Genomic DNA, 26,767 nt, shown 5'->3' on the forward strand with positions numbered 1-26,767 from the left:
GCGGAGCGTGTGGCTGGAGTACTCTGAGGAGTAGTGTTCTTAGAATACAATATGGTACAGTAAAACCACTCACTTTTCCCCCACTTTAAAGCTGATTTCAGAAGAACACAAACGGGACAGATCTGCAGAGTTGGGTGAGTGTACTTTTGACGGCATGGTCCGTGTACAGTGGTTCAGACACGGTTTCAGAGAAAATACTCGGACCTGTGGATCGAAGCTAAGGTTAGCATGTTAGCCTCTGGGAGTTGCTGTTTTGTTGTTGCTTCCAGGCTACGATGCAAAAGCTTTGCAAAACACAACTGACCAAAGAAGTCCTTTGTCTTGGCGAGTTGGCTATTGCAGAGTTTTGGTTATATAGTTTTCATTTGCTGTTCTGATAAACTTGAAACTTATGAGAGCTGAAATCCAGATGTTTATTTTCAGTGCCAGCTCTCAACTCAGTGAACACTGTTGTGCAATGGCCAGTATATTTAGAAGGTTGTGTGCGGGCAGAAGCTGGCCTGAGACCGGTTCTACTTTTTATAATAATGACTTCTTGTCATGTTGGCTTCCTCTCAGTTCTCCTGATGCTTGTGTATATCTAAGCGCTCAGACTGTAATAAAAGTAATGTTTAGTTTAGTTATTGTTTATAAATGTGTTAAGTACTGGAGAAGTTGTATTTTGTATTCCTTTGTATATTTCTTTCATGGATGAACGCAGAAGAGTTTGAGAATAGTAGTTTAGGCTTGAGGAGGAAGTGATATGTCAGCAGTCCTTCCCTTATGACTCAATGGAAATAGGCCGGACGGACTAGTTAAATTTAGACGTCAGATCAGATCCAGTTTATCCACTTCATGCACTGCATTTGTGATCAGATAAAAGCAATTGTGAGTAGCTTTAGGTTTAAGAGGAGACTCTCAGTGCGTCCAGACAACAAGATATCCCTGAATACATCATTTTGATTGGATTATGTTTTTCCCCACCCAGAAATAGGTGTGGTCACAAATGGGAAATACATTCAACATACCTAAATATTGTACACTGACCATATGATAAGATATTTTTTTGTTTTGTCTGAGTAGAATGACTTGAAGATCCCAGACCAGCCACAGACCACAACCTCCTGTATCTCTACTAATTACATTTAAGTGGCTATAAGGGTTTAATGAGGTCCGGTACTAATGGCCAGTGTGTCTGATCTGACTGACAGCCCCTCAGCATGTGCCTATTGTGTAGCAGACATGGGCGTGGGCCTCCCCTCATCTAATATTCAGTCTGGGGGGATGTGAGTGGAGCGCTGCTGTGATAGACTCAGATAGAGAACGCGGTGAGAGGACAATTGCTCCATCTTATGACCCAGGTAAGTTTATTTTAGCTGCCCCACTATTTGTGATTGTTCTGGTTATTATTGGTTTAATTCTGCTCTATTTAATAAGGTTTGGTAAGATGTGGGACCTAGTATCTCAACTGGCCAACAGAGGGAGTGGTGATGGACTGAAAGACTGAGGGTCTGTCAACAGGCTCCGGCTCCCATCAGTAAACAAAGGATTTTTTAAGATATGGACATTTGACCCCTAAGTGATAAACAAACAAACAAAAAAACTATTTGGAAAAATATAGTTTGGTGTGAAAGACTGCTTATAGCCTTTATACTCCTGATTCAACATGTGACCATTTGTGGTTCTCTAAAGTGGAGCTCATTATCAGACTGTTGGGATGGTGATCGAGACAGGAAGTGAGGGAGCGCACTCAATCAATAATGAATGTGCTTTTTAATGGTCGACTAAACAAAAGGCTTCAACTATAAGTGTTCTTTGCCAACATTTCAAGTGGTGCAATTATTTAATTTGGCAAAGATTTTCTAAAACATTTCAATTGGGTAATGACAGAAATGAACCCTGAACTGTTTAGAAGAGATAGTGCCGCTGAGTAAATAATTTTTCAAACTGTTTCGTATTGATTTTGTCACTCATTGCAAATGTCCGCTCTGGTCTTTTGATGTTTTGACCCACCCTTTAAAAGTCTGTCAGTCAGGAAGAACTGTCATTTTGTGATTCTCTGCATTCAGTGTAGCTCTGTATCTCTGTCATGCTCTGAATGAGTGACAAGTAGATTTCATACTGTGGCCCAAAGCAAGAAAAATGATCTGAAGGCTTTTTTGACAAAACGTTTTTCAAAAATAAAAAAGACTTTTGGACATCGGCCATCTGAGTGTGCTATGCATTTTTTCACTTTTATTTCACTCTTCCTTGCATCTGCACCTTGACAAGTAGATTTAACCAATGACGGTGAAGTGTAAACTCTCAGAAGAGGTTGTATTTACCTCTTAAATGCTGTATAAGCTGCTATTAGTGTATCATGAATCCTGATAAAATTGCAATCCAAACATATCAAACTACAGTAATATGTTTTTTTTTTATTTTTATTTAATTTTACAAAGGACAAGAGTGAATTTGAAAGTTTTAGTACAACATTCCTTTAATATGTGAGCCTTGCCAATGCTTTTAAAATATTATCAAGAGCAAGTCAAATAGTGGATATCAGTTTCATGCCTAATATTGCTTGTGCTTTTCTGTCTTTCTTTCTCAGGTGGGTGTTGCAGCATTTAGCGTGCAGCCATGGACACCACCACATCCCTGAAGATGACCTCTCTGGCTGTGCAGAGCCTGTTTGGATATGTGGAGGAGGAGAATCTGCCGGCCATCAAAGCTCACCTGGACAAGTTCAGAGATGTGGACAGCAGGAGCGATGTATGTCTACTATAGGTCACAGCAAATATCCCATTACTATTAGTAATCTAGTAATAGTACTAGTAGTACCTGATCAGTAGTGAATAGTTTATTTCTTCTATGATGCCTTACCAGTCTAATGGTTTTTAATCCACATGCATCTATAGTGTCTGATTGTTTTGAATGTTCACATACAATATACATGCCAGTGTGTCTATAACTCTAGCTCTCCATTTTGAAAAATCTGAATGACTCTACTTGCTAGCACACACTTGTGGTTAGTAACACCTCAAGATATTGGTTTAGGTAGACTACATAAACACATTTGGTATGAAAATGTCACACAAGTTACAGTCCAAGTTGCCGTTCTGGGTTGATGGAGGAATCTTGCTTCATTCAGAATGGACAGACTCCCCTGATGGTGGCGTCAGAACAAGGAAACCTGGAGATAGTTCAAGAGCTTATCCGAAGAGGAGCCAATGTGAACCTGGATGATATAGTAAGCACACAGTTTCATTTATAAGAATATATCATAATAAAAATGTGGCTCACAACAGAAAACACAGAGCCGAAAGTAGCCTGCCCTTAAGCAAAATTAATTAGTTAAATCACTTATTGATTCAACACATGTTTCAAATCTGTCAAAGTCCTTTGTATCATGAAAACGAATCCAGCCCTTGTTAAAGCTCATCCTCAGACGACAGTAGCTGTATTTGGGTTGAGTCAGTGGATTTTAATAATACAAAAGGAGTATATAGTCAAAATTATAATAAAGAAAGCCTACATATCCGTGGTCAGAGCAGTGAAGTCATGGAAGCAGGTGAGTCCTCAGTGTTTATGCCTGTGAGCAGGATGTTTCGTCACTACATGCTCTTTGTGCTGAGCTCAACAGACCAGGGCTTAGTCCACAGCTCAGATGAGCCATAATGACACACATTTAACAACACTTTTGGCTAAATAACAGGATTCAGAGACTGGCCAACGCCCTGCACATCCATGTTAGCCTTCACAAAACACTCACTAATGCTTCGGTCCTCCTCTGAGACAGCCACACGCTCACGTAGTTCACACACATGTATACCTGTAACTGGACATTAGTCTCACAGTGACAGAGACTGAGAGATGAGAAGCACCATGAGCACCTGGTATGACCAGCTGGTAGGTAAGGCCCTGTGTGTGATGGGCCCTGGCTGTGTGGACTCTGTAGGCTGCAGACTGGAGCTCTTATTTTTTACTCTTATGGGTGTTTCAACAGGACAGCTGGACGTCACTCATCTGTGCGGCCAAAGAGGGACACATTGAGGTGGTCCAGGAGCTGCTGGAGAACGGGGCCAATCTGGAACACAGAGACATGGTGAGAAAAAAAAAAAACTGTATTGGATTTCATTTTCGTCTTGTATTGATAGAATATACATACTTTTTGTACGTAATTATGCAGCATTTGCTAAAATGTATCCAGATGAAGTTTAAATTAAACCTGTAATTATAAATAAGGGGCTAAAGTGTCGGTTAATAAATCTGGAAATGTTTTGGGTATTCAACCTTAAAATGCTTTCTAACTCACTGCACATTGTCTAATCCTGTATCTAACCAAAATAATGACAACATTGACAATAAGCCAGACAAGCTGGTAATTTCATACCTTCAGCCTGTATCTGTAATAATTTTTTATTTCATATGTAACACGTTCATATTCATGCAATGTAAATATTAAAACTTGAGTTAAGTTAACGCAGCACTCTATAGTGTCAAGTGGCTTTGATAGTTACAGTTACACCTGTTTTATCTCGGTTGTTGTTCTCATCCTGTGTTTCTCTCTGTTGTAGGGAGGCTGGACCGCTCTCATGTGGGCGGCGTATAAAGGCCGTACTGAAGTGGCACGGTTGCTTCTGGAAAAGGGAGCCAACCCAAACATCACCGGGCAGGTGTGCCATAAGTACAATATGTATAGAAGTAAAACATATATTGGTGGATAACAAAGTTCTCTTTAGTCAGGTTTCTTGTGGCTTAGAGCTTCAGCACATTTAATGCTTGACTTATGTTGTTCTGCCCTCACAGTACAGCGTCTACCCCATCATCTGGGCAGCCGGGCGGGGCCATGCAGAGATTGTCCATCTCCTGTTGCAGCACTCAGCCAAAGTCAACTGCTCAGATAAGGTACTAATACCCATAGAAACCTGGAGGATTCCCAAGAGCTCAGAGATAATCTTTCCCCATATTAAAAGTATAATCTTTCTGTGTTTCTGTCTGTTCCTTGTGTAATTTTCAGTACGGTACCACCCCTCTGATTTGGGCTGCCAGAAAAGGTCATTACGACAGTGTAATGCATCTTCTGGCTAATGGAGCTGATGTGGACCAAGAGGGAGCGGTAAGAGACTGATACAAAAGAAGTCAATATAATTCAGGTTTAACAAGTCAACAGGCAAATAAACTATGAAGTGTATTTTTTTTGTCATTTTAACTAGTAAATTTAATCAAATATGTTTTTATGCCCAAAATTTTGTTTCTAATTCATCTATGAGATAAAGTACCATCAATCAGTCAATCAAACTTTATTAACAAAGCTGAGCTAAACAGTTTGGTCTTGAGATTACTATCTGTGACATAATCATCTTTTTTTACTACTAACTATCTGGAATCTGACATAGCTATGTTTTTTACAATAATTATCTAGAATCTGAAAACTTATACTGTCTGGAATCTGGGACACTAATGGACTGGAACCAATACATAAAGAAACTAGAAAAGCACTCAGAGAGCGCAGACCTCCGCCAAGGACTACCCCCATTTTTTATATAAATTGTGATAAAATCAGTCTGGATCAGATCCGGATCAGCCTTTGGAATATGAAAGAGGATCCCATTGTCCATCCCTGAGTCAAATTTCATGGGGTTTGGTCAATAATTAACCGAGATATTGAGAAACAAAATTTTTGGCCCCATTTACCACAATGTTAACTAAAATTTCAAAGTGATCCAGAATCCAGGATTTCTTCCGGATCACCCCCAAAATGAAATCAGTTCTTCCTTTTCACATTTCCAACAAATCCTGAAAATTTCATCAAAATCGGTCCATAACTTTTTGAGTTATGTTGCTAACAGACAAACAAACAAACAGACAAACGCCGGCAAAAACATAACCTCCTTGGCGGACGTAAAAAAGAAACCCTTCTGCGCACAGGGCTGTGTACCTTTCTCTTATATGAACTATCTATTGCATAACATTTTATCATAAGCTGTGCCTGAAATGTAATTTTAATTTATCAAGTATAAATTGTTTAGCCATGCAAATGGTTGTAATGAAGCTTCTGTTTGGCAGAACTCCATGACGGCTCTCATTGTGGCAGTGAAGGGAGGTTACACAGATGTTGTGAAGGAGCTGCTGAAGAGGAATCCCAATGTCAATATGACAGACAAAGATGGGAACACTGCCCTGGCCATCGCAGCCAAAGAGGGCCATACTGAGATAGTGCAGGACCTGCTGGACGCTGGGACCTATGTCAACATCCCGGACAGGGTGACCACTTCACTTGTGTTTCTGTAGTATAGTTATGGATTTGTCTTCATTAGTATGACTCATGGCTCTTTTGCTCCATTTTCTTTCTAGAGTGGGGAGACTATGCTAATTGGAGCCGTGAGAGGAGGTCATGTGGAGATAGTGAGAGCTCTTCTGAACAAATACGCTGATATTGATGTCAGAGGCATGGTAAGAAGATCAACCAATATCATAATTTAAAACAAATTGGAGTGCAATGATTTTATCTCAATTGGAGTGTAATGATTTTATCTCAATGAAGTGTTAAAATTTACTGTAGAATTATGGATATGTTAAATTTCTTTAGGATGGCAAGACTGCCCTCTACTGGGCAGTTGAGAAAGGTAACGCCACCATGGTTCGAGACATCCTACAGTGTAACCCTGACACTGAGAGCTGCACTAAGGTAACATAACTAATGCAACATTACTTTTTTGTTTTTCTGTTTTTCAGTGGAATTAACACACAACCTGGTGAATACATTTACGTATACATGTTTTATGTGTGCTTGGTTTACAGGACGGTGAGACTCCACTTATTAAAGCTACAAAAATGCGGAATATAGAGATAGTGGAGCTGCTGCTAGATAAAGGAGCCAAAGTTTCTGCCATGGACAAGGTAAACAAAACACATTCTGCTATTTGTAATATTTTCTATTACAAAACCCTAAAAGATTTGTACATGTACATGTTGTTTACAGAAAGGAGACACACCCCTACATATTGCTATCAGAGGGCGCAGTCGGAAACTGGCAGAGCTACTGTTGAGGAACCCTAAAGATGGCCGCCTACTGTACCGTCCCAATAAGGCTGGAGAAACGCCGTACAACATCGACTGCACTCACCAAAAGAGCATTCTCACCCAGATCTTTGGAGCAAGTATGGTCTTTTCTATTAATACTTTATATCTATTTATTCATATGTCTATTTAATATTGTTAATAAATTTGTATGTGTTTGTCTATCAGAGCACCTTTCTCCAACTGAGTCTGATGGAGACATGCTGGGCTATGACCTGTACAGCAGCGCTCTTGCTGACATCCTTAGTGAGCCCACAATGCAGCCGCCCATCTGTGTGGGACTGTATGCCCAATGGGGCAGCGGCAAGTCTTTTCTTCTCAAGAAACTAGAAGGTAAATCCTCTCTGAAAATATATAGTAAATAGAAAATATAAGCCCTTAGTTGAGTTGACCCCAGTCCCTGTGGTTTCCCTCAGATGAGATGAAGACGTTTGCTGGGCAGCAGATTGAGCCACTCTTCCAGTTTTCGTGGCTGGTGGTCTTCCTCACGCTGCTGCTCTGTGGCTCAGTAGCTGTTGTCTTGGGTTTCACTGTGGATCCTAAACTGGCCATAGCGGTCTCTCTCAGTCTCCTGGCTCTGCTTTATATTTTCTTTGGTAAAGCACTTCATTTTATTAACTGATTTATCCTGTTTTCAAACCATGATGTACAGCGGTAGTTTAGTTTAAAGTGATGCAACTTGTTTCTTACATTCACAGCAACTATATGCTGTATGAGAGGCTTAATATTTATGGTTAAAATAATCTTGTCATTGTTTTAATGTACACTAGAGGGCACCATTGTATTTGTGATTTCTGATCTCTTCATTCATTCAGTGCTGGTGTACTTTGGGAGTCGGCGTGAAAGGGAGAGCTGGAACTGGGCCTGGGTCCTCAGCACCCGATTGGCCCGCCATGTGGGGTACCTAGAGCTGCTGCTCAAGTTGATGTTTGTGAACCCACCGGAGCTCCCGGAGCAGACCACCCGTGCTCTGCCTGTTAGGTAGGCCTCTGTGTAAAAACATTAAACAAACTATGTCTTCCAGATGTTTTAATTATTTGTGTCCATCACAGATTCTTATTCACGGATTATAATCGCCTGTCCAGCGTGGGCGGGGAGACGTCGATGGCAGAGATGATTGCCACACTCTCAGACGCATGTGAGAGAGAGTTTGGCTTTATGGCAACCAGACTTTTCAGAGTTTTTAAGAATGATGAAATTCAAGGTATTCACCAGTCTGAAATCTCTGCATTATATGTAGCAATTATCATTTGCAACACAAACATTTCCATTATATATGAACTGGATCTTTTTAATGACATTGCATTGTTTTCCCCAAACCAAGGCAAAAAGTGGAAGAAAACATGCTGTGTTCCTTCATTTGTCCTGTTTGCCATTACGATTGGATGCCTCATTACTGGAGTAGCCTTGCTCGCCATATTTAAAGTAAGTTGGATTGATTAAATATTTGATTACATTATAGAACTTTGTTCATGTTTTACATCCTCTGGTCTCCAGGTGGACCCTGAGAACCTGACTGTGAATGCAGTGTTGATAGCTATGGCCAGTGTGGTGGGCCTGGCCCTGCTGCTGAACTGCAGAACATGGTGGCAGGTGGGTGACTCTGTCCTCAACTCTCAGAGGAAACGTCTACACAGTGCTGCCAACAATTTGCACAAACTCAAGAGTGAAGGGTTTATGAAGGTATTGAACAAAACATTCAAGTTACAATTTCACACCTATGAATGTACATGTGAGTGTTTATATTGTTGTTTCATAGGTTCTGAAGCAGGAGGTGGAGCTAATGTCAAAAATGGCTAAAACCATAGATGGCTTCACTCAGAACCAAACTCGGATGGCTGTGATCATTGACGGCCTGGATGCTTGTGAACAAGACAAAGTGCTGCAGATGCTTGACACAGTCAGTACTTTCATAACACTCGTAATATATTAATTTATGTTTTTCTTTTGCAATATCGTCCAGTTATATTTAGTTAAAAGCGAGTACTGTGCTGTCTTTGTTGGCCATTTGTTTTCTGGCCCCAAGGCAAACTAAATCACTGTCCTGTGACATTGAGACAAAGTCCCCAGTTAGAACAGAGGAAATCCCCAGCAGTGTGTGCTTGACACTTCTCTTACAGCCATAATTACACCAAAACTAACACTGTGCAATTATGTAACCCAAGTAAGAAGCATCCGTCTTTACTATGTATTCACCAGATTTTTCATTATATTGTATTTTTCAGGTACGGGTGTTGTTTTCCAAAGGTCCTTTTATCTCCATTTTTGCCAGCGACCCTCACATCATCATCAAAGCTATCAATCAAAATCTGAACAGTGTACTGAGAGACTCCAATATCAATGGTCATGATTACATGAGAAACATTGTGCACCTACCAGTCTTCCTCAACAGCAGAGGCCTGAGCACAGCCAAGAAACTCTGTATGGCCACGCCTTCCAACGGGGAGGGGGCCACTGAGGGTACAGCAACACAGCACAAAAAAAACATTTCTTTCAACAGCTTTTATATATCATTAACCCACATCATTAATTTTCATTTTCAGGATGGCATGAAGATATAGATCGGAAATTTTCTCAAAACAACTTGGGCCAAGACCAGTCCAAGTTAGGAAGCAAAACCGCCTTAAACCGCAGGGTAATGATTCTAAAGTTGTTTTGATGCGTAGTTAACCAGGGCGCAACAATTAAGACTGTGATAATTAGAACTAGAGCACTCGGGAAGAACAGTTCAAATCAGTTATGTCGCTCCTAATGAGTTTTCATATCCCCTGGCAGAATTTTTCAGTACTTTTTTATATATATACTACAATGCATATTCTTCACAACTGAACCAATCTGAACCACTCAACGCACAATACAAATAGTCACACTGGTTGCTCTTTGTAAATGATCAGGAAACATCCATTTGTTGAAGCTCCTGTTTATTGTCAACCCTATCTGCATGAAGCGGCCATGTTAGAAATCCAATGAGCAGTGTCTGGTGTGTGTCCTGGTAGACTGGCTGTAATGGCTGTTAGTCTTCCTGCAGTGATGGCACAGTCTGCTGACAGGCCGAGCAGCAGTGGGTCTTTGTGACAGAGCACTGGCACAGGTCTGCTGGCAGGAGGCTAAGTGGCTCTGTGCTGCAGAAGCCAAACTCCCAGTGCCCCCTGCCCCCTACTGTTTATTTGTTTGTCATTTATTTATGCTTGTGCTTTGTTTACTACCCGCCGTTATTAGTGTGCCCTGTCATTATGGGGTGGCATGCTCTAATCATTTGCCCCCTGCCACTAGCTGTTCCTTGGCCACAGGGCTCGTTTCTACAAGTGGAGGTTAAAACAGGGCAATGATGTAGTGACTCTCCATTTGATTTGGTGTCATTGACTATAGTCTCTTGGTTGCACATTATCCTGGCTTAACAATGATCTTAAGAATAAACAGACAGAACTATTCATAGTGAGTTTTATAAAGAAAACCTATTTATAGGGACAGACACAAGGCAAGGCTGTCTTCATGTATAATGGTAAAACCAGAGTGGAGGCCATCTTTTATTTCTCAGAGGAAGAGGTCATGAGACCCACATTACGACTTCAAAGTCCACCAAATGCCTGGGCTTGGCTCATGACCATGGCAGCTGTCTGATATCATCACAGATGTTCTGTGCTAGATCTGAGTCTGCCTCTCTTGTCTCACATTCTCTCTCACGCACACATACTATGTTTTACCCACAGAAACACAGGATCGGCTAGTATGCACTTTATACATGTGTATCAGAGATGAATCCTTTATTATCTTATTTCTTATTATCTTATGTCCCCTTATTGAGTGATATTTGAAGCAGACTCTCTTGTGGATGTTAAGCTGTATTCTAGAGGAATGGTAGATACCTTACTTTGTTAACCACAATAAAAAGAACATTGTTGTTGTACTGTATATAGGATACATATCGGCGGCGCCACATGCAGAGGACCATCACTAGACAGATGTCCTTTGACCTGACCAAGCTGTTGGTGACAGAGGACTGGTTCAGTGACATCAGCCCACAGACCATGAGGAGGCTACTCAACATCGTCTCCATCACAGGTGCCCCTCTGAGCTACACTATGGTTTTAAGACTTTATTTTTTCAACAAACACCAAAAACTCCAGAATACACTACACATGCACACATATAAATGTCAAACTAAAGATATATCTATATAAATATTCTCTTCCCAAAATGTTAAATGATTGGTGTGTGTCTTTGTCCCTATAAGGTCGCTTGCTGCGGGCCAATCAGATCCTCTTTAACTGGGATCGCCTGGCCTCGTGGATCAACCTGACCGAGGAGTGGCCCTACAGAACCTCCTGGATCATCCTGTTCTTAGAAGAGACTGATGGTGTATCAGACCAAGTCACTCTCAAGACTATCTATGAGAGGTACAGACACTTGATTATTTCTTTTTATATTCTGTTTTATATGCTTGTTACCACCGGGGGGCAGTAGAGGATTTGAGCTCTCAACACATCACACTGTTGCCTATCCTTTATAAGGGGTGACCCCCCCCTCAAGAGAGCACAGAAGTGGACTGTCTGTGGATGATTTTAGGAGAGCAGAGCACATTTGGTCAGTGTCGTGCATCAGTGGATGGTCTTTAAAGGTTACTCTGTCACAGTGGACTGGAGCCTGAGCCCACGGGGAGCACACACACTCACTGTCATTAGCATGTAACCTCAGCACAGTAGCTAACCCAATTAACACTGAAATACAGGTCCTGTGCAAAATGATATTGGTAAATATTGTACTTGTTGTGATGTCAATCCAAATGGTTGCTCGTTTCTGCTGTGGCTATCAAAGAAGCGTCTTAATGATGATGACAGGAAGCCTCAAACGGGCTAAACGCAGTGCCTCTGCTCCAGCCCTTATCTCCGGCTCTGATCTTCAGCTGATAAGACTCTGGCCTGTGCATCTCGCTGAGCCTCTTCCTCTTTTAGCTGCTTCACTGCTGTGAGTTATGTGTGAGCAGCACTTCCTGCACTAGCCTCTCATAACCTCAGGCCTCTGCCTTTGTGCTGGACTCTATACATAGATATGACATGTTTTCCTCTACTACAGTCCAGCATGTATGCACCATTCCTCCTTTTTTACTTGATCAGTTCAATCGCAGTATTGTGCTAAATATTGTCCTGTACACATTTGTTGTGCTGAGGCATTTAGCCACAAGAGAAATGCACATCCCCAGAGCGCTGCGCGTTAAGAGAATATATTAGTGTTGAAGTGAACATGGGGGTGAGTCAGCCTTATAGGTCAACTGTCACCACAGATCTTAGTCATAAGGCTGCATGCTGCTCTCTTCCTCTGACCCAAGCTCCAGCCATGTTGGAAAACAGTGTTTGCTTCGAATTACATTAACTCTATGTATATTTAGCACATTAGACTCAATCCATGATTTACAAAATGACCTTGCCTGTTGCAATAATATTTCAAATTTTCAATGTAGGCCTTTTAAAAAACTCATGCATTCATTTTTAGTAGCCTTCATAACCATGGCAACATTTCACAACACCTCAAAATTGTCAGTACAGAACATGTTGATGTCTGTAAGTCTGTTTGTTCCTATAACTAACACCTAGTGCATAATGCCCCGTGTCGTCTACTTGTATGTTCAGGGGTAATGGACATGTTGATAGTGAGGAGCGGTCACACTTTGTGTGGTGTGGCTTTTGTTCACAAATGTACCAGAGTGTCGTTCCTGCTGCTGTATTTTAACTGCATGTCTTTAATATAGTAATGAGCTTTTCAATGTCTCAGTGGAACAGAGACCCCTCTGTACTCCATTGTCCCTACCGCAGGGCCAGTACAGCTAATCTGATGGAGAATGTGTAATCGGGTAATAACCTCAGCCATTCGTAGCATTAACAGTGAGAGCAGGGGCGGCCAAGACTGATGCAGGTTAGAGGGGGATGAACAAAGGTGCTGGTGTGAGGAGCAGATATTGGCTCTTGTCTCAAAGCTCTCACATAAACAGTGAGAATGTTTGTCTCACAGGACCTCCAGGGAACACTACAGCTCACGGCAGCCCGCGTCTTGGCCCAGTGACAGAAATAGAACAAAACAAGTGCTTTGGATCATCTCTCAAATTTGTACCCATCAAATTAACAACCCTAATGCTAATTTATAAATGTTTGTTTCTTGTCACTCGTGCACAAGAGTTGGAGCCTTGTTACTGCCTTTCTGCTCAGGGGTGTGTGGTTTTGGCTGCCATAGCAGCCATCATAGTAATTTCAAATAACATTTTCCTGGTTTCCATGGTTTTTATAATAAAACCCCATGTTTCTGTTCTTGGTTACTTTCTACTAAGTAAGTAGTTAAATGTATTAACTACTACACACTAGTAAAAGCATGTAGACTCACGCCTAGAAAACCTTTGTAGTTCCTTCCAGATGTGTTAGATATTGTGAGGTTGATGGTGCAACTGCCAGTTTCAGTAGAATAGTGTTTTATGACAGAGCGTACGACGAAAGAACTTGTATAATGTTTTTGTCAGAGACTCCAGTCTATTCACAGATTTTTTTATCTACTTAATAACACTCGAAATTAATGTGCAGGCAATGAAGTCTTAATAAGTACTTTAAGATGACACTTCACTCCAGTAATTGGCACAGTTATTAGTCTGTCACAAGGATGTCCTCACATAAAAGCCTGTGTGGTTGACTCTCTTTGTCTGAAGTCCTATTTATCTTTGGATGGGAACTACTGCTATTTAGGGTTGAGGAAGATCTACACATTTCTCCTAAAAATTAAAACAGACTTTTTACACCTAATGATCCTATGCTCATATTACTGTAATGGTGGCTGCGACTTAGAGGCAGTGGGGGAAGGGAGGTGGACAGACACTGAACAGAACACTGACACTATCCAGTCTCCGGAGGTGAAATCAGACTAGATCAGAGCACACAGCAGCCACCGCAGCACCAAGTAGTACCTAGTAAAAATTCGGCATTACACAGTAGTACAAAATAGTACACACAGTGTGTATATTGCAGTATCGTGCAGTATACTCACTCAGTATACAGTGGCCCAGCTTTTCACCTGTGCCTCAGGCATCTCTGATTTTGAACGCTGACTCAGGTAATGCTTGGCTTCCTCTCAAATCGCTGGCACTCAGTGCGGCTGACCTTGGTTTGGCCACGTTGAATCTTCTCCTCATTTTAGCCACATGTGCTGATACTAAACTGATAGTTTAGTATCGTCTCTTGTACTCCTGAATCATGAGAATTGTGAAAATGTGAGAAACACGAAAATGTGTCTAACTTCTGTGTACGCACTTCTGATAACCTCAAACACACTGGCTGGCATTCAGACACTAGATTATAAGAAGCCACCACAAAAAGAGTCAATAAATTAATTGTTAAATCTGTAAGAAAAACAAAAGTCTTACCATAGGGATTTTATGTTAGTTCACAACAATTATACTTTAAATGGAAATGTTTGGCTACAAGACCACTCCATGTTTGTTTGGATGTGTGTTATTCAGAGGAAGTGGTAAAGCAAAGCAAAATGGCACATAGGAAGGCATGAGTGAGCTGATTGTGCTTTCTCATGTGTGGGAGTCTGAGGAGAAGGGCGAAGCATGTCATCTTTGACCTGCTAGCATTTTGGATAAGTGCAGAAAGCTCCACTGGCAGCAGCACACCAGAGCAGTTGGGCCGGAGACTGGAGTGCTGTGGCTATAAGCTGCTTCTGTCAAAGAGCCCATTGTGTGGGGATGCCTGCTTCTAAGTAGTCCCAGTCTGAAACTAATATGACTGGCTTCCTTAGCACTCCTAACCGAGCATTCATCTTGTCATTTGGCCACTGATGGCTGATAAGAAGGCTTTGTTCATTTGGTCTGTGTCGTCTGTTCACTGTTAGGATGACTAAATCTGAGATGTGTGTGCACTGCTTAATGCCAGGCCCAGTGGCTCATCACTAGTGGACTGTTAATGATGTCATTTGGAGTGGTTAAACCTCAGCAACAAACCTCTTGTCCTTAAATGGGTACTCTGTGTCCTGTAACATTGGCATCAGCTGGTTTAAACACTTAATGCAGTCCATTGCTGCCCATACATTTTCTGATCCTCCATGAAAACACTTTTAAATGTCAAGTGCTCGATCATCTATCTTCTGTTGCACTTTGGAAATATCATTTTTGTGGCCTTCTAAATTCGAAGGGTCGCACAAGAGCATATGAGTGTCTATCATGGGCAGACTGTTGGTGACCTAATCCACATTTTTGGTTTAATTTGTTTAATAAATGCACTTACTAGTTGGCTATGTACTTTACAGAGCACAAACCAGACTCAGTGGAATAACTGCCTCAAATATCTAATCAAGTGACAGAAGGCAACTCTCTCCTCCCCATTTGAACAAGTGAAGGGTGAATCCCAGACTAAACTGTGTGTTTCATTGTTGTTCTAGTATAAGGGCATTGTGAAACTGTTTTTCTGACCAATTTTACTGCACATCTCTACAATCTGCTATACTTCTAGCTATAATTTAAGGTAAGGTCCCCAGGGAAATTTGGCTTCTGGATATGATCCATCCTTCAGTGTCTCTGAGGCAACCTGTCAGTGCAGTGCCACGCCTAGGGGCCCACCTCCAGATCTTGAGCTAGACTTGTTTAGGACTTTAGCTGGAGGATTTTTACCTATGGTCCACAAAACCATTTTAAATGACAGAAGTGTTTTGATGCTTTGTAGTCTATCACGACGGTTATTTGACAGGATAGTTTCACTGCTGTATTTGGTGATAACGGCCTGATGCTAAATGTGGCGCACGTCATGCTTCCGTCTGCTGCTCGCTAAATGATGCTGCGATTGTCATCTTCTGAGGTTTCCTCCTCTGCTCAGGCCAGATAACAAGCCTTATTCTATCAGTGCTCCTACACCCCCGCACTATCTCACCTTCTCCAAATCCACGCGGCTCTGCTCTCATGATGGCGGCTGCTGCTGCATATCTCTACAATCTGAGCTCGACTTCTTTCCATTTCCTCTTATTTTCTCTGAATGTGTTACTGTGGCTTCTAATGTGCTCACCAGTCACAGTAAAACCATTTTGAGTTTGTAGATTGTATAAACAAATCACCTTAAAATATAAATACATGCATAATAACAGACAATAAAAGATACTTGACAATAACACATTTTTACATCCTTGCTCTGTGTGAAGGATTTCCAAGAGCATCCCGACCACAAAGGATGTGGAGCCGCTGCTGGAGATTGATGGCGACATCAGGAGTTTCGAGGTGTTCCTGTCCTCCAGGCAGCCCTCGCTCACTGCCCGAGACGTGGAAATGTTCCTGCCCTGCACCGTCAACCTGGACCCCAAGCTCAGGGAGATCATCGCAGGTTAGAGGACACTTAATACTAAAATATGGACAAAAAATATTAACCTTTACATTTTAAACATTAAACATTTATTACAGTTGTAGAGATAATAATTTTCAAATATTAATTTTATCATTTTATACATGTGATCCGAGATAAAAGGCACGCATGTTCAGCTGTCTGTGAATGTGCGTAATTAAATCACCAACGGAATTTGAGTTTCTTATGATGTATACATGACTTGGTTCAATATTGCCCATATACTGTAGGTATAACAGACATTTCCTTAAAAGAAAACTTCTTTTATCAGAAACTCCAGTTACAAGAAGGATTACATGTCTTGTTTGTACTAGTATTTAAGGTGGAAGCTTGTAGCTGTCAAACCTCCTCTCTGTACTGAAGTGCTGTGGTGTGGATGTGACCCGTACACTGGCTGTAGTGGAGAGGCTTGCACAGAGCTGCAGCAGTGTCTTGTGTGATGTGCGACTTTGTGCCAGCTCATTTTGGCAGTGACACTACTCTGAACATTGCACCAGGCTGTGCTCTGATCGCCCGGCGCTCACACACCCACAGACTCAGCCTCATTTCCAAACAATCAAATGTCGAGCAGGTTTCAGCTCTAACACTTTGAGGTCGGCAAAATATTTTCACCCGCTCGCACCAATCTGCCACTAGCGCCTGACCAAATTTCACAGTTTGTAGTTCCACTGACATCATAGAGCCTGGTGGTAGTGAGGGAAGCTCAAGTGCTGTTTACGTGCGTCAGCGTGCACTCGGCCCACTGTTTAAGACCGTCCAGAGAGAACACACAGGGGACTTGGTTACTACATAAGAGGGCTGAGCTGGGCCGCTTGAAAAAAAAATTTAAAAATACAAGATGCATCAGAAAGCACATTTACATTTCACTTTCTATTTCTCACCTTTATCCCATGCTCAGCATTTTGTATAGTATTTCACATGGTACTTTGAGATTCAAGTAATTTTACAGCTCATTTTTCTCAGCCAAATCTCTACTGCCTTAACTTTGTAAAGAATTTGAAATAATGCCAAATATTAGAAAAAAATGTGTGGGTGGATCTAAGGGCTCTTTATAGTCATGGCCAAAACTTCCACTGATAAACTGTCTTCTCATTCACTGACTGTGTCCCCCGGCTCTGTCCCCTCTTAGATGTGCGTGCCGCCCGGGAGCAGATGCACATGGGAGGAGTGACCTATCCCACGCTGCCCCTGCAGGAGGCAGGGACCCGGGGCCCTTCGGGGTACAGCCAGCACCCGGCCACCTGCTCCCCCAACGGATCATTTACCGGATCTCTGCCCCCTCAGCCTCACAGCGCATACTTCAGCGGGATGACCGGTCCTCAGCACCCGTTCTACAACAGGGTGAGCCAAGCAGGCCAATGGGGAGGGCACCAATGACGCTTGATAGTGCTCACACAAACATTACATTACTGTGCTTGGTGTCTCATGCTACTAGTTCATCCATTGTACTTTTACTGCCAACTGCCTGGTAAGTTCAGATAGATCTAGGTACACACTGGTTAACTCCATGTTATCATTTAGATGATTTCTCCCTTTTTCATTTGTCTGTTATTTCGCCCATTTTGTTTTATCCTCTGTCCTCATGTCCGTCCCATTGCTTTCTCTCCTCATAGCCTTATTTTCCCCAACATGTGTATCACCTGCCCCGGCATTATCCGCACCATCCCCCCTACTCATCCTCGCGCCCCCCCATTAAACTGGCCCAGCCTAAGGACAACACCGGTGAAGCTGTAAGTACTGGTAGATCTCACTGTATGCCTCCACTCACCACTTCTACATACTCACAATTGCAGTGTGTGTGTAATTACTTATTTATTCCAATTAATTGTTTTATAATCTATTTGAGTTAAATAGAGGATATTATGATTTACAATCACTTTCTAAAACAATACTGGTTTCCTTTCAGTGGCATGAGAGTTTTTAATCATTACAAAATACCTTCAAAATAACATTGAAAAAGCTTTTTGTATGACATTGTGTTTTTTTTGTTTGTTTGTTGGTTGTTTAAGTTGGCACTTTAGCGTCAGCAAAAAAACAAAAAAAACAAACGGAAATGGAAATGTTGAGGAAATGGCATTGTAAGAAGGTGATTAAAAGCATTAATATCAGAGTTTTAATTCTCAACAAAGTACACATTTTCTACTAATTTTGTGGTTATTAAAATGATACAAAATGTTTCTACTCTCATATTTTTCATTGAGCCCAGATCTCTTTGTAACGCGTCAGTCACATGTTGCTTGTGTGTGTGTGTTCATGTGTTTGCTGGAATTACCACGAGAGCCGCTGTAGGGGCCATGGCTCACATCCACAGCTGGACCATGAGCCCAGCGCGGGGGAGCTTATCTCCTCCCTGGCACTAACCACTACCACCAACTCCCCACCCGCCCCCACCCAGCCCTCAACCTGCTGCAGTTACACCCTATCACACTGAGGGTGACTAATGTTTGAGTTTGTGTCAGCAGGAGAGAGGCTAAGGGACAGTGCATGTGTGCTAAGCTTAAGAGGCTCTCTTTTAAACTACTCTTGACACTACACAGTAACGCACTATGTAACGACCAGTAGACATAAGCTTATAGCATCCGTCCATCTGTAATAAGTTAAAAACCTATAAATACCTAAATAAACCCTTGTCTAAACCTAAACAGAACATACATTGTCATTACATATAATTACAGGTGTTTACAAAGAGCATTACTTTGTACATAATGAGGACAAGTATCTTAATTCAACTTGTCGACTGTTACAAGACTACAGAGCTGTAAATCTGTTTGGGAGAGATGTATGGGACCTTTTGGGTGATATGATGTGATTTTGTTTTTTCTCTCCCCTTGAAGCCTTTAAAGTCCCAGGCTTACAAAGTGAAGAAGGTACTCGTTTGGTTCTATGTATTGTTCATCTCCACCATCTTAAACCAGCTGTCATATCTTCATTCCACAGCATGAAGTTGTAACATGGAAATGGTAGCCAAGAGCATGTCTGTATAGGGTAAAATACTAACTGTAGAATGGAATGTCATAGTTAACACAGAGCACCTGCCTTTATCCCTGAACTCACTGTGCACAAGTTGACACCTTATGTCTTGTCCCACATCTAACGCGCTGTTAGTTTCTGTCTAATATCCACACAAAGTCCGACTAAGCTCCTCTATTTTCCCCAAAGCTGAAACAAAGCTGAGAGCTTAGTACCACGGCATGTCTTAATGATGTTAGACGAGCTGATGGCAGATATCTGAGCAGAGTGGAGGAGTCAGAGTGTACACCCATGGGTGCTCTGTCTCCCATTCCGTTGTACCAGGCCTTTGAGTCCTCAGAATACAAAGCTCAGTTTTTAGTATGTTTGTTTGCACTAAGCTAAAGAACTAAAGCAGGTATGGGGGTATTTGGAAAGGCTGGCAGCACGTTTACTCACACTCTGACAGTTACTGTGGGGACTGCCTCGTGCCACAGTCCTGCTCTGAACCCACTGCTATTGATTTTGCCCTAATGAAATCAGTCTGTCTTTAACAGAAAAGGCTAACAGTTTGATGTTGCGAGTAGCATACTTGACTCAAATCATTAAAACCAAATATGTGTAAAGCTGTATGTTTATTTGTGCAGGTATCACCTGGAGCAACACTCAGCTCTCTTAGCACAGAGGCTGTCTGTGAGCGAATCAAACTCATTGATGGAATTGATCCCAGTATGCTGTCTCAGTACAGTGCCACCATCAAGAAGGTTCTCTCCTCTGACATTCATAAAGCCTCACGTCGGTCTGTCTTCTGGATATAACTGTTTCTTTTGTCTCCTACAGGCTAATATCAACGGCCGTGTGCTGATGTATTGTAACCTGGACGAGCTGAAGAAGGAGATGGGAATGAACTTTGGCGACTGGCAGCTCTTTAGGGGCATGGTGGGTGCTCATTCTCCTTTTGATTTTGTGTTGCCAGGGTATGAACAAGGTAATAGCGACTTTCTAAAGCTGCAGTAGTTGTACAGCTTAATGTCAGACTGTGACACTGTGCTGGTATGACATGCTGGGGAGCACATTGTTTTCTGTGTGGTACAAGGAAGGCTCTTGTTAGTGTTGAGCTGGAGCTGCTGTGGAAATGACTCCCACATGTGACACACACACACTTTGTGTGTCTGTTATCTATGAGTCTGTTGCATGTGAAATAAAGAAGTCCAGCTGCATAATATTTATAACATTGGGGAAAACAAGACGCGCAAGTACAAGTAAAGTGTTCATTCAGGGAGTGTGCACACCTGAAATTGGACCAAGCAAACTGCAATTGATTTAATTTCAAAATTATACAAGCTTCACTTTCAGTCTCAAAAAGGTGACACATATAGATTTTTTTTGGTCATTATTATGTATGTGACCAATTCTCAGATCTACCTGGTCACCCCACTTAATGTGATGCTCTGCCTGTGCAGGTGGTGGAGCAGAGGCTCGCTGAGAGCCAGGCCCTGCTTCTGGAGGAGTCCCGGGCCCCCAGTGAACAAGGCAGCAGTGTGGTGCCCCCCTCCACTGCCCGAGAGCCTCCAGAGCCCCGCGCCTTTAGCCTGAACCTGAGCTTTGAGGAGTTGAGCGCTGCGGGTCTGGATGAACCCCCTCGTCAGAGCAGCGGCTACAATTACAGCAGCTCCCACTGGCCGGTTAGTCTCATGAAACGAGCCCTTAGTGACTTAATGAAAGTAAAATGGACTTTTACAACTGTATTTATTTGAAGGTTTACATATATTTGAAATTATTATTTACACAGGTGACAAATTACCGCACATCAAGCATGTCCAGCCTCGCCTCACAGGAATCCTCCGTGGACTTCTGCAAACTGAGTGATCGGCAGCAGGCCAAGTACAACGACGCCTACAGGGAATATATCTCTCAGGTGGGACAGCTGGAAGGGTCTGGGGCCGAGCGCACCGATGAAAAAACAGTGAGTACACAGTGAGTTTTTGGGTTTCACAAAAAACTGGAAGCATTTGAACACACACTGCTACACTTATAAGTGGTGTCGAGCAAAACTGTACAATTCAAATAAGATGCAAGAAAAGAGTGTGCCTTTTCAAATGACCTTTAAAAGAGGAATTATTTTTATTATTTGTGTATAAATTTTACCTTGAAACTATGGAAAATGTATTAGTTTTTTCTCCTCTTGATGTTCACATCTCACAAGACGCTGTATATTTAAGTTCTTACTCCTGTTTTTTCAGGCCAAGGAGGGCTTGGACCATGATTGCCGCAAGCCCTTCCCTAAACCAGGCTCCAAAGGATGTGATGCCCCCGACTTCTCTGGGAATGATATCCAACAGTTGGACCCCATCAGTGAGGAGGATGAGAAGCTGGACCACAGCTCCTCATCAAGGGTGAAGGGGGACTCGTACCAGAAGCTGCCCAGTGACGAGGACTCTGGACCAGAGGAGGACAACACCACACCTCTGCTGCACAAAGAAAAAGGAGGAGCTTCACACAGGGCCACCGGGCTGCTCAACAAACCCACTTTCCTCTCCGACATCCTCCTGGACAAGAAGGACTCGTCTGACTCCGGGATGCGCTCCAGCGACAGCTCCTCTGACCGCTCTCTGGAGGAGGTGGACCCATCCAAAGCCAACCTGATGGAGCTGGAGGGCCTGGTGAAAATGGGTCCGAGTAGGCTGCCGGAGAGCACCGTGGCCCGCATGTCCATCTGCTCCGAGGCTGCCTCCGAGGCCAGCCTGATGGCCAGCAGCCCCGACGCAGACTGGCCCTCCGACTCCATCTCCAACCTGAACAACAACAGCACCGACACACCACCAACCAACAGCAACGCTAACAACAGCCACCAGACTCACAGCAATGACCCACCGACCATCCTCATTACCCCGGGCAACGCCACCACCACCGTAACCGTGCACCACAACCGCAATCTGCAGACCATAAGCTTGGGAGACGAGCGGGAGAGTGTGCTCTGAAGCAGATCTGACCAAACTCAGTAGGGCTTCAGATAGATGACTAAACTGTCTCCTTATATTTAGTCTTTGTATTAGATTTTTAAGTGTGTTAGGTATGACAGCTGACTCCAGGTTCAGAGGAAATTTCCTGCATATTAATTTGCACTGAATACATGTGTAATAACAACTTGGGTTTGTTTTTAGTCTAAGTTTTTATCACTTAATGTGAAATTATCCATCTCTATAGCTGATTAGAATACATCTTTAGATTGTTGTGTTGGTGTTACGAAATAGAATTAGAAGGCTGTAGTTGGCTGCCTCAGAAGTGGGAACTGTTGTGTGATGTAGCTTTCTAAAACCAAACTTATTTAAACACTCTACTTTGGATCTCTCGCCTTTGAACTACCTGAAGTGGTTCTTAACTTCCTTATTGTGCAACAAACTAAAACGTGCAGATAGATGTCAGTATTAGAAGTGTGTGGTCATGTGCCTTTTGTCCTAATGTTCTTATTTGAGAAAAAGACGTACTGTGTTGTGATTTGTGGTGTTCCGGACTTCCTACTGTGATTGAACAAGTGTTCTTGCATGAGGCATTTTCATGTCTTTCTGTGAATCAATAAATGTTGTGGCTGTTGAATTTTAAGCCTCCTCGATGTTTATTAAAGAGACTTCATATTCAATCCACAATCTTAATTTCAAAGCTATATCTCATGACCTGTCCGTTAAGAGTGTATGTTTTCCGGAAGGTGGCGCACTTTCCACGTAAACCTGACGGCCTTGTGACAGTCACTTGCTGATACCTCGATCTTCGGTGAAGACTTTCTATTGATATCGACTCGTGTGTAAAGAGTTAAAAAAAATAAAAATAAAAATAGATGGCTACTGTACGGGGAAAAGGCTTCCAAGACAAGTTTCTGTTTCAATCACTTGACATCCAGGATCTGTTTCAAAATGAGAGTCAGCATGTCTGTTGGAAAATGTAGAAGATGGCTGTCAATGGAAATGGGCTGATGAAGAGGTGAATAGGAATTTTACTAAAAAATAGGTTACAGGTTGCACCAACTAAACTGAGTTTTTGATACCACTTCTCACACAGTTAAACCCAAAGCGTGTCCTGGCTGGTACATCTCCACCAACCAGGCCGTGCTCACCGTTCTCTGCCACCTAATCCGATTTTCTTCAGACAGCCGTGTGGGAAAGTAAAAGAGGCGACTTCAGGATCTTATGTCTTTAAATTTCGGTGCCTAGGGACATCTGATTTCATATAGTCCTTAGGCCCATTTGATGTGACAACATTGTGTCCTCCGCTTGCGCATAAACCATTTAAAGCCGACGAATTGAAATATAATTTTACGCACCATCTATTTGAGGATACTGGCACAAAATAAGACAAATTTGCATTGCGTTTTTGGTTTATTTTCTATAAAAAAAAATGTACAATTTACATTACTTTTATAAAAAGTTTCGCCATAATTAGGTACATCATTAAACTTTTGCAGAAACGTCTGCAACTGTACAGAATCAACTCCGGAGAAGAGTTCAAGGTCTCAATTTTCATTTGACTTGTTTCTCAAAAACAACGTGCCAACGGTTCTTACAAGACTCAACTTTTTACAGCTACAAACCAGTGTTCCATCCCCATCTCCGCAGAAAAGCCAAGGCTTTGAACAAGGGGCTTGGGGAGAATAATCCTTGCCACAGTCTTCCGTTTCCCACACTTGGGATAATACACGCCTTCCGTTTTCCAGAAAGGTGCCGCAAATAATATACTCTTAAATTAAATAATAATGAAGTGTCCAAACACAAAACACGTCACGTAAGATTGTCCCATTTTAAGCAAAAGTCTCTTGCGCCAAGACGAAATCAAAAAAATGCAAATCCACCCAGGGCTTTGAGAAGGGGCTGAGTAGGGCTGGTGGAGTGAGCGGAGGGTAGAGTCCAGCTCCGGCCTGCTGTGTGTCCCTGCGTCCTCCGAACACCTGCAAGAGATTGAGAAAGAGAGGCGTGTTTAGAAAGTGCAAACAGGGCAGGGATCCGGACAGAGTGGCGCCAGGGAGGAAGCCACACTTTTAACATTTAACAAAACACTCCCAATACTGTGCAAACGCTGCGCTCCAGATGTAGGAATACACAGAGCGCGCACACACATACGGGTCCGTCTCGCACAACTTGAGCCTACAATCTGGGGAAGAATCAGCGTAATTGCCGTTCAGCTGGCGCCTACCCACTTCTTGTACCAATTATGTGCAGACATCATAGCAGCAGCAATCCAAACAGCCATTATTTCCCCTGTTGCAGATGCTCTTCATTATAGACGAGAGGGCATAGTACAGTGGCGACACTGGAGCCGCAATACACACAGGACATGCCTCCGTATTTTGTGTTTATAGATTTATTCCAAATGTCGTGGGAAACATATTGTGGAGTGGAGCGGACAAATGGAGCGTCTGGGAAGGGCATTTGCAGCAGACTGATGGACAGGCGGGTGGACAGGCTGTGTGTTCCGAGCCCTGGACAGAATGCAGCAGCAGCAGACATACACACGCACAACCTACTTACCGCTTTAACGATGCAGAGTCCGCCTGTCATCTGCCGTCAGCTCTGATGGCAACTCCGGGGACTGCAAGCAAACAAACAAACACGCATGTTTACACTGCTTACTTTTCTGGCATTTCACCACACGGGCAGCTTTGTCTCTGTTTGATATGGGCATATAAAGACGCAGACGCACAAAGACAGCATGGAGTGGATTTACCTGTAATGACAAGATGCTGATGTCTGTGTTGAGTGTGGTCAGGGGGGTCCGAGTTCGCGAGAGCACCACACTCGAGTCCAGGGCGATCTGCAGGTCCAGGATGTAGTCAATAACGTGCTGGAGGATCTCCATCCTGCTCACACTCTTGTTCTGGGGAATACTCGGCACCAGCTCCTTCAGTTTGGAGTAGCAGTCGTTCATGTTGTACAGCAGACTCAGGGGGTCGTCCACTGGGGTCTTGCTCCGGGAGATCCCCAATTCTGAAAAATTCCCATTGTTTTTTCGCAAAGACCGCACGGGGCTTATTGCTTTCATTTCGTCAGAGTAAAGATATAGAGCGCGTTTTCTTTTTGTCCTATTTCTGCCAGACGAACAGCGTTCAGACTGGATTAGAGAGCTGTCAGAGCAGCTTAAATAGGCAGCAGGCTGGACGTGCCGTAGAGGCGGGACAAAAGCGCTCGTTCGCTGCTTGTGGTTTGTCACTCAACACCTTTTCCACTCTGCTATTGGCTATCGCCCTACAGCCCTCCTATTTTGCTATTCGTTACCAAGGACAACGCAATTTGGAGGTTGGGCCAAAGGGGCGCTTCAGCAGCTCCGGTGGGCAATTTGGAAAATTAAGCCCTTACCTGTTTCTGATCAAGAAAATTAATGGTTTGCATGGTTGTCAATTGCGTATGGCCAAGTGTGGGCACGCAGCTGGAAGATGAAGACAGACAAGCTGACTGCGCACGGGCTTTAACGGAGAGCCCCTTTATACACGAAGCATTAAATGCTTTTATTCAGGGCACGGCTGCTCCGTGGCAGCGCGGGCTGGAGCTGAGGTGTGGGGTAGTGATGATAAGGATGCTCAGGCGCGTCTCATCACCCCTAATTCATGGCAGCGCCGGTGTCCGCGAGAGACGAACTGCAACATAAAAAGAAGAATGGCTTTATTCAAAGTGTTTATACTACTGCACTGAAAGTAAAGAAATGAGAATAATTAAGTAATATGCATCAGAAAGTAACTTTTGAGGAATGATGTTTACAGCCTTTCCCTGATTATATTAGGCCCATTCCATACAGCACAACCATCAGAACATTCCACAAACATTTTATCTTAAATCGTTAACTAATTTTAGTTTATAGAAAGAAGCTTAGGTTGCCACATACTACAACAATACAATACTAAACTAGCCTGTATACAGGTCTGTATCATGCACATTATGACAATACACTGTGTGCAACCTATTCCACAGCATTTCTGTAGGCTTTTTGTTGGCTGATGTTATAGGCTACTGGTCCAGTTTGTTTGGCACGCTGCAGCTAGAGGTCCATTATCCTTAATACACTTGTACTAAAACCTATTTCTTAAAGACTTGTGCTCAAAGTATTTCTTAAACTCAAATTATTTATTTATTTATTTTATTTTTTTACGTTTTATGTGTCGTGCGTGTTTGTGTCACGCTAAAGTAGCCAAAGGCTGAGGCGGGGGCGTGCGTCAGATGATGCTCTTATTTGGCACCTGATGTGTTGTGTTGTCTTTAGTCACGGCTCGAACACGTGAAGGGTTGATTTAATCCCACTGACGCTGTAGCGTTCCCTCAATGGCCCGTTTGTTTGCTGCACTTCGTTCTTTCATCTGGAGCTAGTGGGAGCGCAGTGGACGCTGCGCTAATTGTCCCCGTGGGCAGAGGACTTTGGAATGCGCGTTCGCG

The 26,767-nt window shown here is 42.8% G+C and overlaps 2 protein-coding genes across 6 annotated transcripts; one reads left to right on the forward strand and one right to left on the reverse strand.

Moving 5' to 3' along the window:
• On the forward strand, nucleotides 1-22,952 carry kidins220a (kinase D-interacting substrate 220a). 5 transcript variants are annotated; one of them, XM_055159751.1, is made up of 33 exons: nucleotides 1-134; nucleotides 1,220-1,340; nucleotides 1,417-1,516; nucleotides 2,570-2,730; nucleotides 3,110-3,208; nucleotides 3,965-4,063; nucleotides 4,536-4,634; nucleotides 4,768-4,866; nucleotides 4,979-5,077; nucleotides 6,028-6,225; nucleotides 6,316-6,414; nucleotides 6,551-6,649; nucleotides 6,763-6,861; nucleotides 6,944-7,121; nucleotides 7,210-7,374; nucleotides 7,458-7,637; nucleotides 7,857-8,022; nucleotides 8,094-8,245; nucleotides 8,366-8,466; nucleotides 8,539-8,724; nucleotides 8,801-8,941; nucleotides 9,267-9,501; nucleotides 9,585-9,676; nucleotides 10,959-11,103; nucleotides 11,276-11,438; nucleotides 16,210-16,388; nucleotides 17,536-17,747; nucleotides 18,020-18,136; nucleotides 20,003-20,119; nucleotides 20,196-20,294; nucleotides 20,819-21,040; nucleotides 21,148-21,321; nucleotides 21,599-22,952. In XM_055159751.1, the coding sequence occupies exons 4-33, from the start codon at nucleotides 2,599-2,601 to the stop codon at nucleotides 22,334-22,336; spliced, it is 4,884 nt and encodes a 1,627-aa protein (XP_055015726.1). In that variant the 5' UTR covers nucleotides 1-134; nucleotides 1,220-1,340; nucleotides 1,417-1,516; nucleotides 2,570-2,598; the 3' UTR covers nucleotides 22,337-22,952. The 5 variants fall into 5 exon arrangements, with proteins under 5 accessions (XP_055015726.1, XP_055015735.1, XP_055015739.1 ...); XM_055159758.1 differs by having other exon boundaries at nucleotides 2-134; nucleotides 1,191-1,340; XM_055159760.1 differs by lacking the exon at nucleotides 1,417-1,516.
• Nucleotides 22,953-23,715: 763 nt separating this feature from the next.
• Nucleotides 23,716-25,471, reverse strand: id2a (inhibitor of DNA binding 2a). The gene is made up of 3 exons (XM_020919613.2): nucleotides 25,071-25,471; nucleotides 24,875-24,935; nucleotides 23,716-24,294 (listed from the first exon to the last, which is right to left on the reverse strand). The coding sequence occupies exons 1-2, from the start codon at nucleotides 25,383-25,385 to the stop codon at nucleotides 24,879-24,881; spliced, it is 372 nt and encodes a 123-aa protein (XP_020775272.1). The 5' UTR covers nucleotides 25,386-25,471; the 3' UTR covers nucleotides 23,716-24,294; nucleotides 24,875-24,878.
• Between the last annotated feature and the right edge of the window lie 1,296 nt (nucleotides 25,472-26,767).

Source organism: Boleophthalmus pectinirostris, unplaced genomic scaffold (assembly GCF_026225935.1).
Source record: "Boleophthalmus pectinirostris isolate CB_2022bp ecotype Guang Dong unplaced genomic scaffold, ASM2622593v1 HiC_scaffold_10, whole genome shotgun sequence".
In the NCBI taxonomy this organism is placed as follows: Eukaryota; Metazoa; Chordata; class Actinopteri; order Gobiiformes; family Gobiidae; genus Boleophthalmus; species Boleophthalmus pectinirostris.

Coding starts and splice junctions, on each gene's coding strand:
- kidins220a (XM_055159764.1), top strand. CDS start 2,599: ATGGACACCACCACATCCCTGAAGATGACCTCTCTGGCTGTGCAGAGC. Junction 2,731..3,109: donor ATGTGGACAGCAGGAGCGAT/GTATGTCTACTA, acceptor TGCTTCATTCAG/AATGGACAGACTCCCCTGAT. Junction 6,650..6,762: donor ACACTGAGAGCTGCACTAAG/GTAACATAACTA, acceptor CTTGGTTTACAG/GACGGTGAGACTCCACTTAT.
- id2a (XM_020919613.2), bottom strand. CDS start 25,385: ATGAAAGCAATAAGCCCCGTGCGGTCTTTGCGAAAAAACAATGGGAAT. Junction 24,936..25,070: donor TCAGCATCTTGTCATTACAG/GTAAATCCACTC, acceptor GTTTGCTTGCAG/TCCCCGGAGTTGCCATCAGA.